General features: G+C 44.9%; 1 protein-coding gene across 8 annotated transcripts in view; it reads right to left on the bottom strand.

Moving 5' to 3' along the window:
• The window catches only part of MAP4K4 (mitogen-activated protein kinase kinase kinase kinase 4), a 132,319-nt gene extending 120,451 nt beyond the window's left edge, over positions 1–11,868 (bottom strand). For 5 of the 8 annotated variants that reach the window (XM_033147616.1, XM_033147620.1, XM_033147621.1 and 2 more), the window contains exons 1-2: positions 11,686–11,867; positions 11,025–11,090 (exon numbers count right to left, since the gene is read on the bottom strand). In XM_033147616.1, the coding sequence (XP_033003507.1) occupies positions 11,025–11,090; positions 11,686–11,742 (123 nt within the window). In that variant the 5' untranslated portion in view covers positions 11,743–11,867. Of the gene's footprint in view, positions 1–11,024; positions 11,091–11,685 lie in introns of all 8 variants that reach the window. The other 3 variants (XM_033147617.1, XM_033147618.1, XM_033147624.1) reach the window with 2 other exon arrangements.
• Positions 11,869–12,974: the final 1,106 nt, after the last annotated feature.

The raw sequence follows: 12,974 nt of genomic DNA, 5'->3' as shown, positions 1-12,974 counted from the left end.
GTTTAAAGACTCTCTTAAGGCAAATATAAAAAAATGTATAAACACTGACAATTGGGAAACACAGGCCTGAAAGCGCTCCAATTGGAGAACAGCCTTTACCAAAGGTGTCGTGGACTTTGAAGACGCTTGGAACTCAGAACGAAAGGGAGAAATGTGCTGAGAGGAAGGCACGCTTGGCAAACCCTCACCATGATCAACTCCCATCCGGGAACCAATGTCCCCACTGTGGAAGGACGTGTGGACCCAGAATTGGCCTCCACGGTCACTTACAGACTCACGGTTAAAACCATGTTCAGGAAGACAATCTTACTCGGCTACGAGTGATTACCAAAGAAAGAAGACACTTCCCACTCTCCTTCATGCATTTGTTTCAGGATTTCAGCTCTAGTCCTTTCAAACCAGACTTTTCCATTATTCCTGAATTGGGTGGTTGTGGTTCAATTGTGGTTGTGAACTGGGGTTCCCTCACCGGAATCAACACCAATATTAAAACCACAGTTTCCCTGTTCTGAACATAACAGAAACTATGGTTTAAGGAGACCAGGATCAAAGCACCAAAGTCAGTAGGGAGGAAAACAAAAGCCCAGCACTCATTCAGAGCTAAATGAACTAGGGTAGCGAAGCTAGGGTTATTTTATTATTAATTTTTATTATTAATTATTATTATTATTATTATTATTATTATTATTATTATTATTATTATTATTATTTGTACCCCGCCCATCTGGCTGGATTTCCCCAGCCACTGTGGGCAACTTCCAACAAAAATCAAATACATTAAAAGCTTCTCTAAACAGGGCTGCCTTCAGATGTCCTCTAAATGTCTGGTATTTGTCTATCTCTTTGACATCTGATGGGAGGGAGTTCCACAGGGCGGGTGCCACTACCGAGAAGGCCTTCTGCCTGGTTCCCTGTAGCTTTGCTTCTCGCAGTGAGGGAACCAACAGAAGGCCCTCGGCGCTGGATCTCAGTGTCCAGGCTGAATGATGGGGGTGGAGACGCTCCTTCAGGTATACAGGACCGAGGCCGTTTAGGGCTTTAAAGGTCAGCACCAACACTTTGAATTGTGCTCGGAAACGTACTGGGAGCCAATGTAGATCTCTCAGTACCGGTGTTATGTGGTCCCAGCGGCTACTCCCAGTCACCAGTCTAGCTGCCACATTCTGGATTAATTGCAGTTTCCGGGTCACCTTCAAAGGTTGCCCCATGTAGAGCGCATTGTAGTAGTCCAAGCGGGAGATAACCAGAGCATGCACCACTCTGGTGAGACAGTCCGCGGGCAGGTAGGGTCTCAGCATGCGTACCAGGTGGAGCTGGTAGACAGCTGCCCTTGACGCAGAATTAACCTGCGGCTCCATGGACAGCTGTGAGTCCAAAATGACTCCCAGGCTGCGCACCTGGTCCTTCAAGGGCACAGTTACCCCATTCAGGACTAGGGAATCCTCACCTGCCCTCCTCCTGTCCCCCCAAAACAGTACTTCTGTCTTGTCAGGATTCAACCTCAATCTGTTAGCCTTGTCCAACCCAACAAAACCATATCTATCACCATTAGAACCTCAGACTTATAAAATGTTATGCTATAACATGCAGAAAGAACACACAGGAAATCTACTTTCTATATTGGTTTATTATGGGTATATAAGTTTTCATTTCAGGATTCTACCATTCTTTCCTGACATGACTGCTTAAGTTATTGGGGGATGACCACCCACCACTTGCAACAGAAGAGTAACAAATAGTTTCTGAGATTTTTCAAGTAGCAAGTGGGTTCCCAGCTGGTTTTCCTTCTGAAACCTTACAGGTATAAGCATGGATCTGAAACCATCTACAAAACAGAAGCAGCCAACATCTATTATTATTGGGACCCAAAACTTCAGCTGCCACTTCACTCATCATACATGACCACATCATGGTTATACCTGAAGCAATAGCAGGTGCTGCTGATCAACACTGTAAGATGGTAAGTCAATGGTAACATGGCATGCTTTGGGTACACAACAGCAAAACTGGCACATGCCCATTTATCAAAAATAAATAGTCCTCATTTCTATATTCCTGCAGGCAAGTCCAACATAATGCAACACTCTTCCTGAGTGAAGGATCTTTTAAAGGTAAAAGGTAAAGGACCCCTGACAGTTAGGTCCAGTCGCAGATGACTCTGGGATTGCAGCACTCATCTCGCTTTACAGGCCAAGGGAGCTAGTGTTTGTCCGCAGACAGTTTTTCCGGGTCATGTGGCCAGCATGACTAAGCTGCTTCTGGCGCAACGGAACACCGAAACTAGAACAGCCCACGGAAATGCCGTTTACCTTCCCACCGGAGCAGTACCTATTTATCTACTTTCATTTTTTGGCGTGCTTTCCAACTGCTAGGTTGGCAGGAGCTGGGACCAAGCAACGAGAGCTCACCCTGTCGCGAGGATTCGAACCGCCGACCTTCTGATCGGCAAGCCCAAGAGGCTCAGTGGTTTAGACCACAGCGCCACCCGCGTCCCACTTCCTGCGGGTAAGTCCAACATAATGCAACACTCTTCCTGGGGGAAGGGTCTTTTAGGGTCCTTCATTTCTGATGTTTAAGTGAACACTTATAATGCACAATTTGATTCAGCAGCTCTATTAGCTTGATGGTTGTTGCACTGGCTCTGTACGCCAGTCTGGTTCACATATCGCAACAAACCATAGTTAAAAATAATGATTTAATGTCCCTTCCTGCTTTTGCTGCACTGGGAATGAAAGAAAACTGAGGCTGGCTTTGTGCTACGTACGAACCCAGTACTTCTGTAACAAAACTAGGAGAGCTGGTCACAAAGTCACACACAACCAGCCGACAGTTTGTTTTGTCCCCAGCATGGTGGGGAAGGACCAGAGTGGGGACTCTTAAACAGTATGCAGCAGCAGGCTGCTTGTCCATGTAGTAAATCATCATTCATTTTTAAATACATTTTAATGAGATGGGTGAACTGGGCTATTTTTAAGCATCAACAAGCAAACAGTTGTCAGGTGCTCCATAGGTAGCTTCCTGGGCTTACAGGAAGTCCAGCTGAGGATGCAATGGGTTTCTCAAGAAAACCTTCTAAAACACCAATTTCTCAGCTTGCAAGACCAGGCAAATTACGCCACAATTAATAAAGCTTGCAACCTGCAGCCTCCTTTGTTTGCACAGCAATCAGGCGATTAAAAAACCAGCGCTTCTATTTTTATTCACCGTTGTAATACCACTGTATCATGTTTGGTGCAAAAGGCACTGAGCTTGTTACCACTGAAGTTAGTCCAGCGAAAAGTGGCATTAACAATCCAGTGGTCATCCATGTACTTGGATGCCCTTCTCAAGTTCCCCTGCCCTTAGAGAGGAGGTAGATTTAATATGAAACTTTTCTCAGCCCGAGAACCAACTCCTTTGGGCAACCTGTCAGGAGCCAGGGCCAGTAGTGGACAAAGCCAAAGGCAGAAGTGGGAAGATTTTGAACTTAGGTAGAGTAAACTAGTTTCTCCGCACACTCGCACATCCTTCTCTATCCTCCAACCAGGCAAGCAAGAGGCATACTCCAGAAATGCAAAAAGAAAGAGTGCAAAGCAGGGGCCAGTGAGGAGTGTGGCAGAGAGAAATGGGGGGGGGGCTGGAGGGGAGGGAGGTAATAGGTAAAGGACCCCTGGACGGTTAAGTCCAGTCAAAGGCTACTATGGGGTTGCGGCGCTCACCTCGCTTTCAGGCCGAGGGTGCCGATGTTTGTCTACAAACAGCTTTCCGGGTCATGTGGCCAGCATGACTAAACCACTTCTGGCGCAATGGAACACCATGACGGAAACCAGAGCGCACGGAAACACAGTTTACCTTCCCGTCGCAGCGGTACCTATTTATCTACTTGCACTGGAGTGCTTTTGAACTGCTAGGTTGGCAGGAGCTGGGACAACAGGAGCTCATCCTGTTGCAGTGATTCGACCTTCCAATCGGCATGCCCAAGAGGCTCAGTGGTTTAGACCATAGCACCACCTTTTGGAGGGGAGGTACCCCACCCAACAGGCCCGAGATACCCCACCACCGCCATTACTGACACACCTCTGCAACCCCCCTCCTCAAAATATTCTCATGGCATCTATACTAACCGTCTTTGCCTGGTTCCTAAACAGTATTTTATTATTTTCATGCCTTCCAGCTGAATTCTGCTTAAGAGGGTTGTTTCATTCTTGCTTGCTATGTCCCCTACTGCTGCCTTAAAGTGGTCTTTGCTCTCTTTGCAGCCACTGGATTCACTTCTGATCACTTTTCATCTTATTTAATTAAGCCACCTTGATAACCAATAGTGGGAAAGTGTGCATTTTATGTGTGCTTTTAAATGACACCCGAAGCAACATATCAGAATAATACACCAAGGAACATGTTAGCTTACACCACACTTGACTTCCTACCCCCACAATGTTCAGTTTGAAGCTCCATACTGCAACCCCGGGAAGGAGGGGGGATAAAAACTGGTAAAACCCAACGTGCATGTTTTATTGGCTGCATCTGATGCCCAAGCATTTTGTTGTGAATGGATACAAAATTGTTTGCCTACTGAGAATTCCACTTAGCCATTTTTCATCCTGTGTTTGTATTTTTCCTATGCTCCATTCACCACCACAAGGCGTATTTTTTTACTTAGCACTAAGTACTTTTCTGTTACTTCTTCCTTCCATTTCCTGAATTAGAAGATTCCAAAGTCTAAGCTCCCACAGTCTGTGCTAAGGTAGCAAGCTATGAACTGAAGGATAGAAGTGTAATTAGTGGGCTCCATTTGTTTAACCTACCCTTAGCCAGTTACATTAAAATAACGCTCACAAAACACCTTAATAACCCCTAGCTTCTCTGTATCTCATTCACATTATTTTGAAGCATACAAGGAAGAAGCTATATTGCTTTTATTATTTGTTACATGTTTAATAAAGTATTAACTGTAGCCCACTCTTCATTGTGAAGAACAGGTCACAAAGTCATAAAAACATTAAAACAATCTTAACAAAACAAAACACAAAACAATGACAAAACATTGCAAATATTTTTATCGCAGCAGATTTAACACAGTTGCAAACCATCCAGAAGGCCTGGGCAAATATAGGCCTACAGGTCTGCAGCTAGTGACAAAAGTCAATGCCAGCTTTTGGGGGGAACTCCATAAATGGGGGGCTTCTACTGAGAATGTATTATAGGATCATAGAATTGTAGAATTGGAAGGAACCATGAGTGTCATTCCAGTCCAACTCCCTGCAATACAGAATCCTTTTGCCCAACGTGGGACTAGAACCCATGACCCCTGAGATTAGGAGTCTCATGCTCTACTGACTGAGCTATCTATTTTGTACTACCTGACTGCAGAGCATATTACAGGTCTTTGTGGCAATCCTTTAGCTGTTCATGATTAGGAGAAAAGGGTGGGGGGAAATAAAATAAAATATAGTAATAATAATAATAATAATAATAATAATAATAATAATAATAATAGTCTCATCTCATAGGCACATGTATGCAAACTATGCAGAAGTAATCCATCCCCCAAAAAATAATCAAGCAGTCCAGTGCCAAATTCTTGAGAAAGTATAAAGCACAGTGCATACTTTTGAGAAACTGGTCTGGCTTATTTCCCAAGAGCAAGTGACCTCACCAATAGTGGCTCACCAGTAAAGAATAGGATTTCTTTCCCATGTTCAGCAAAATGATGTGAAGTCACAAATGACTCTCTTTTTTTACTACAGGGACACAAAGGATAAAGTAGTTATTCGGCAATGGCCAAGGCTTCCTTAAACCATATTTACTGAAGTAACAATGGATTTATCTTGGCGAGGGAAATTATTTTCACAGGCCTCAGATTATTTTCACATCAGCATGTAAGCCATCCCCTATTACATCACTCCTGTATGGGCCAGAACTTAGGCAATATGCATAATTTACATGTAACTTTGGAAAGCTGAAATATGAATCAAACAAAAGATGCCTTCACTATGAATTAACTCTCACAAGGCTTCTAGAAAGCAGCAGTCATGAGAACCTGGGAGAGTCATCCCCGATTCAAACGGCACATTTCCTGTTATAGCTCAAACCTAACATGCCAATTACTTTCTAATCATTAGCGTGTGCTGGGGTCTCCGAACGCACATGAGAAGTATTTACAGCAGCTGGTTTTTGGAATGACACATTTTCTCTGTAGGGCTCGATTTTTATTTCCGCGCTTTAAAAGAGAGTGCGCAATCAATCATCGTTCCCTCAATTGTCTTTTTTGCAGAGCACGCCTTGCCATCATTGTCAAACTATTCCCTCCAAATTTATAGCCACTGAAGCAAACACACACAATCACCCCACTAGCTCAGAGTACTTGATTTGTTAATCACCCAAAATAAATTGAGCCTAACTCACAAAGGAAGAATTAGAATCTCTCCAGTGTACACAGCAGAGGTGCAGTTTGACGCTCATCTATACCAAACAGAAAAGTTTAAGTGCTAACACAATTCCATTCACCCTAGGAAGCATACAACCACAGCAGGGGCAACTTTTTTCCTCAGGGTGGCAGTGGACAGGGAGCAGGCAACTGGGGGCAGGAACTGCCAAGAGTTTTCAGGCAATTCAAAAGGAGCTCTTCATGCTTGTAAACATGATGGCTGCATTCAGACATAGGGTTTATTGTGTTAGCTTTCTTGGTTATAAAGCTAGCACATCCATCCCCGTTTCTCACGTTGCTTCTATGGAACTGTGGCTTCTTGATCAACATAGCGCCATGTCACCCGCAATTTTAAATGGCAAGAAAGAACTGTGTGCTGGGATACTGCCCCAAATTTCATCACACGAGCATGCTGGGAAATTGCAATCCAAAAGGTTTTCCGAATGAATGGTTGTTGTTTTTCCTGTGAACAACATTGGAAATGAGGACAAAACTTCCACAAGATTTCCAGAAGTGGCTCGATGCAGCCTGTATGGGCAGATAGTTGTCAAGTGTCCTCTGCCTCTCAATGAAACCAAAGACCCCCAAAACAGGAACGGGCAATAGCACAATACAGAACACCTCTTAGGGTTGTGGAAAGAGCCCCACTGAGATATATGATGAAGAGAGGAGAAAACAGTAGTCAGCTGTTCTTACAAGTGCCCCAGTATATTGCTAGCACTTTTTCATTTTATAATTGCAATTAACGAATTAATGTCCCGCCAAGAATGAATCATTCTGCTATAAAACACTTCACAGAGTTGAACAAAACACAGAAGTTCATGCAGCCCCAACTCAAGTTGTTACCTTTTATGCACGAATGTGCATTCAGCCCACACAAATAAGTACAGATTTTTTTAGACTGTTGTGATTCATAAGCAAACTAACAAGTATGGTCAAGGTGTTCTGCACCAGAGGTACTTGCACTGCTTAAGCCATTGGCAATAGTTTTGTCAAGCACAGTTAGGTGCCTATAATCTTATTTAAAGGTACTCCATAGAGAATTGCTAAGCTGGCGTTGCATTGTTCACAAGTTTCATTCCCATATTGGTGATTGCAAAATTCAGATTCTACTTTATCGTCTTGGAGCACTTCAATAGAGAGTTTGTTAGCAAAAGAGGCAGACAGAAACAAACAAACACAACCACAGGCAATGTCTATGCCAAGTCCAAATCAATTTAGCTAATTTTATACAGCGAATTTCGTACTACCATCCAGTGCTAGTTCAACATGCCCAACATTAGAACAAAATAGATGTGAAACAGCCTATTGTCTCTTAAGGATCAGGCAGACTACACAATGTAAACACAGGAAAGAACATGCACACAGCAGAACATTTCAGCTCCTCATTCTCCAATAAGAGAATGAACACCAGTGGGCAAGTCTGTACATGCCATTTAGCTGACAATCAGTTGACCTCAACTCAGGGAAGAGTGGTTCCTTTTTGACATTCTAACAATACCCTGCTTTCGAGACAAATTTTATCTTATCCCAAATAGCTTTATTCATTGTACTTCTGCCAGACTTTTAACTATTTGCTGCACAAAAGACGTCAAACGTCTGTGGGAGGTTCCCAACTACTGCTTTCCTTTAAACTCTAAATTTTCTATTTTTAAAATAGCTTTAAAACAACAACATTTTACTTGCTTAACCTAGAGGGTTGTTTGGACAACAATGTAACCTGTCATTTCATTTTCATGCTCATTTTAAAAAACTACTCTAAGTGGCTCTCCCCAGCCGCACCAAGACACATTTGTAAACAGATGTGAGGGCTGGTGCATCTTTGACCCTCCAGATGTTGCTGACTACAACTCCCATCATTCTTGGCCATGCTGGCTGAGGCCAATGGGGTTTGAAAAAACATCTGGAGGGCCATAGATGAACCAATAAACTGCATACTAGTGTATCTCTTTGACGTCAACAATGACATCAATGGTAAGGCTGGCCTTGAACATCTCATACACATGCCTTAGCATGAATTGACATACGTACTTTTAAAGATTTACTACATAGCTTCCTTTGCCATTATCTGTGGAGAAGTTCCTATAAAAGAGAAAACCTTAAACCTTAACACTAACTATTTGCACATGGTTGCTTCACTTCTTTCATATCTTAGGGCAATATACAAAACAAGAATACTTAAGCTATTGTGCTGTCCCAACAAACCATGAAGCAAAAAGTTATACACAATATAATTAAGACAAAACAAAGAAAGGCAACATTAATATTACTCTGATTTTCATGCATAGTTCAATACATAAGTTGTAGTTGCTTCACTATGTCCCCAATTTTCAGCTCAACTGATATTTATCATATCAAGACAAAGGCCCCAAAATTAAAATTATCAGTAGCACAGCAAGTGTGGTGTGAAACAGAGATCTGGGCATACCCTGAAGGATTCAAAGTACTGGTTTACCACCAGCTAAATTCTGTAAGCATCTACCAATTTGGTCACAGGGCTTTAACTCCAAGGACTGCTCCCAAAGACAGCTTTGTAATACGATTTCATCTTGAAGTTGCTTGTTATCTTAGGATCTCTTACCAGTTATTCAACTATTAACTAAATTCCATCACTTTGGATATTGTCCAGTTCCCAAACCTGAGCAGTGATTGGATAGGTAAGAAGAACCCCACCCATGCAGCCAAATGGGTATTTTTTGCCATACCAATAAAAAAAAAAAGCAACAGGATGTTACATCACATAATGTCTTTGAAGCAATAGTGGCACATGCACATTTGGGATTACACCACTTTGATCCTATGTGTGCATGCAACTTACCAAAACATAGTTATCTCTAGCAGAGGTATTCCACAATCACATTTCTCTCCATTGTATATACTGGCAATACACTACTGGCAATAACGAAGCCCTCTGTTTACATGATGTAGTCAGACACCTTTTGTAAATATTATGGGACCCTGGAGTGATTAGCTACTATTTTCATTCACACTGGAATGGCACCCAAGCAAAAAATAAATAGTAAAACTGTAATCAGTCAGCCTATAGTCAACTCATGAAACATTTTATTTAGCTGAAAGCATTGTCAAATTAATTGACTTATTTTCTATTCGTTTTATTTACAAGAGATTCTAAATTCACACAACTGAGCTCCCTTCTATGGGGTAGCAGGAAGAGGACACACCCAATGTGATATATAAGCTTCACAAGCAAAGAAATTGCAGGGGGGGGGAATCATTATGAAACTGTTTCAAAGGGTCAGCTATAAATCAGCCTCAAACGTAGACATGTTTTAAAGTCGTTTTAACATTGCATAGGACTAACTCCTTTTGTTTACAGCAAGATCAAAGCTACTTCATATCACTACCGCTCATCCAGCCAACAATCTTCTTACAAAATACAGCTTGTAGATCATTGTAAAACCAAAGAGAAATACCAAGGACACCACACATCAAAAGAAGGCCATTCCCATGTTGGAACCAGCATGTAAACAAAGAATGGGGAAACTGTGGCCCTCTAGATGCATCCCTGGCCATTTATCACACTGGACTGGGGCTGATGGGAGTTGCCAAGTCCACCAGTATCTGTAGAGCCACAGGTTCCCCATTACGGACACACAAAGACACATACTCTACTTTTTGCACTGAATGTACACAAGATGGGGACCCACAACTGGTCATGTACTGGAACTCTATTGTGATAAGGAGCCCTTTGGAGAAGTTGGAAGACAGGCTTATTAGACTTGGGTGCACACCAAACAAGAAGCAAACCTTCCTATCTTTTCTTACAAACCTTCCTTAGGCTTGGCCATCCTTTACTCATGTAAAATGTACAATGAAAAATTTAGTCATATGGGTGACTAAACATTACACAGCCATGAAATCTCAATATTGGTTTCCTTTATATAACAGACTTTGGGGGGAGGGGGGGCTGTTATCTTCCCTTCACACCTAGCCTTTGAAAACAGCAACATCTCTCAGTATCCAACAATTGTTTCCTCTGTGTGTGAGCTTCTCCCCAAATCATTTGCTCGTCAAACAGGTTATTCTGTGAATTCTGATCTTCTGCTCTCCAGACATACAATAACATTCCCTGCTCTTTTTACCCTGATTCACCCCACCCCTTTACATCCACACCCTCTTACAGAGTTAAAAGACACTGGAGGTAATGTGATGCCAGTCTCCACATCTTAACACGCCTTGGAAGGACCCATAACAAAGAAAGCGAGTGACATTCTCCCCACCAAAAAACCTATCTGACTATTGTCAATAAAGGCAGGAACACCCCCAATTTCCCCACCATCACATATCAGCATACTGACAGGGCCGACTGAACAAACAAGACTGGATGGTTGTGAAGGAGAAGACAAGATTTAAAAGCTTCTTGGATCCTCATTTTGGGGGCAGCAACAAGCTAACTCAGTGGGTTCTTCAGAACCCAAAAGGTTCATTGAGGGAGGAAACAGCAGAGCTTGACAGCTGTGTCACAAAGCCACCAGAGATTTACTTCCCCTTAACTTTTGTTTGCAAAGCAGGGTGGCCAGCCAGCATCAAGGCTGTGCAAGAGAAAGATGTGTGTGTGTGTTTTTATTTTGAAGGAAATGAAATTCTTGACACAAACCTTATAAACTTGACCATATGTGCCATTTCCAACCACTTCCACCAGCTCAAAAATCCCAGCAGGGTCCTACACAATAAAGGTGTGGAGAAGGGAGGGGGAGAAGATAAGAGAAAAAAGAAGGGTTATATGGATAAGAAATCACCATCGGCGCACCCACCCGCCCCCCAAAAACGCCACTGTCTGGAGGGGATTGTTTGGCTGTACAGCTGTTGCGCCCTGATTTTCCACGCACATGCCAATACATGCAAACAAAGGAAAGCAGCCCAAGACTGAACTCATCTCTCTCTCTCCCCTCTCCATAAGCTCTAAGGAACAAAACGGGGCGATGACAAACCAGCCAGCCGGACGAAGGGCGCCTCCTCAGCCGCAGCAAGCAACCGCGACCACCCCCCCTTGCAAACCCCGGAGCTTCTTTTCCCCAGCAACGCAACCCCCCAACTCTCTCTCCCTCTCCACCCCGCTTTTCTTTCACCCCCCCCCCTCAACCCAGCTGCGAACAACAAAAGCCACGCCAGGGGAGACGTCTCCCGCTTTGTGTGGCCAGCGGGAGGCAGAAAAGACGAGCGAGCGAGGAGAGGGAACGAGGGGTCGCCTGCCAGCGCCCCGCTTAGCCAGCCAGTCCCCCACCCACCCAAGCCAGCCAACCTCCAGCCGCACTCACCCGTAAGGAGGAGAGGTCTATCTCCCCCAGACTTTTCGCAGGAGAGTCGTTCGCCATTTTCCCCGTCGGTTCTATTAAATAATTTTTCTTTCTTTCTATTAACAAAAGACGGCAAGCCTGCTAGCACGCCAGGGTGAAGGAGAGGAGAAAGCGCCGCCCCTTCCTTCCTACCCCCCCCCAACCAAAAACCCCAATCTCTCTCTTTCTCCTCCCCCCCCCCCTTCCTTCACTCCAGGATAAAACTCTTCTTCATTGGAGGAGGGATGGAGGGCGAGATGTGGGAGGAGGCAGCTCGGGTCCGCTTGGCTTTCTTTCCCAAGGAGGCTGGCGGAGGGGTTGTCGGTTCAATTGTGGCCGTCGTCGTCGTTTTATTTAAAAAAAAGGAGAGTCCCCCCTTTCAGCCTCTCCGTCGCTGGTGCGCGCGAAGGTCGGCTTTTTACGCCATGGTCGAGGAACCAGATGCGCCTCTCTCGCTCGCGCGCTCGCTCCCTCCCTCCTCAGCCAGCCACATCCAACATAGCGAGCCGGGAGCCGGCGGTGGGAAGGAAGGAAGGAAAGGAGGAGGAGGGCAAGGAGGAGGAGGAGCAGCCCCGCTTCCTCGAGCGCGCGCGCGCGCACACACAGAGAAGGGCTGCCACCCACCCACCAACCCACCCAAAGGCGCACGCGAACAATAAAAAGCGCCACCCGGACGCAGTTGCTCCCTCTCCCTTTCTCCTCCTGCTGCCGCCGCCGGAGCGCAAAAAAGGGCACCGGGCGCCCCGGCGGGGAGAGCTTCCTCCGTGAGGCTTAGAGGGAGGGAGACAAAGCGAGCCGAAGAGGTGTGGGAAAGGGATCCGGGGGGGAGAGATAGAGAGACTCCGCAGGAGCCCGAGGACGCCAAGCGGCTCCCCTTCTCTCCCTTTTTCCCCGACAGGAAAACCCAGCGGAAACGCAAACGCGCACCAAAGCACTTCTGGGTAAATTAGGGAGGAACGGCTGCGAGGTGGAGGAGGGGGGGGGGTGACAATCGTCTGTTGCTCTCAGTCAAAGTCTGTCTGGGGCGGGCGGGGGGGGGGATCTTTGTTCGAGCGAATATATCAATATGCGAGCAGGGGCGTGGCAGGGAACAATAGATTTGTTTTAAAGAAAAAGCTCCGTTCAAGTCAGGCTCTGAGCTGGGCCCTCGCTTCCCAGGAAAGAGCCAAAATATGTTTCCATACATCAGCCCTCCAGAACAATGCAAGCCTTTATGTATAGGGGAGGGGGGTAGGAGAATCGATGGACAAGGGGGCGCTCATGAATGGATG

The sequence above is a fragment of the Lacerta agilis genome, chromosome 4, assembly GCF_009819535.1.
Source record: "Lacerta agilis isolate rLacAgi1 chromosome 4, rLacAgi1.pri, whole genome shotgun sequence".
Taxonomy (NCBI): Eukaryota; Metazoa; Chordata; class Lepidosauria; order Squamata; family Lacertidae; genus Lacerta; species Lacerta agilis.
The sequence above is the reverse complement of the archived record's forward strand: the minus strand, read 5'-3'. Positions and strand labels throughout refer to the sequence as shown.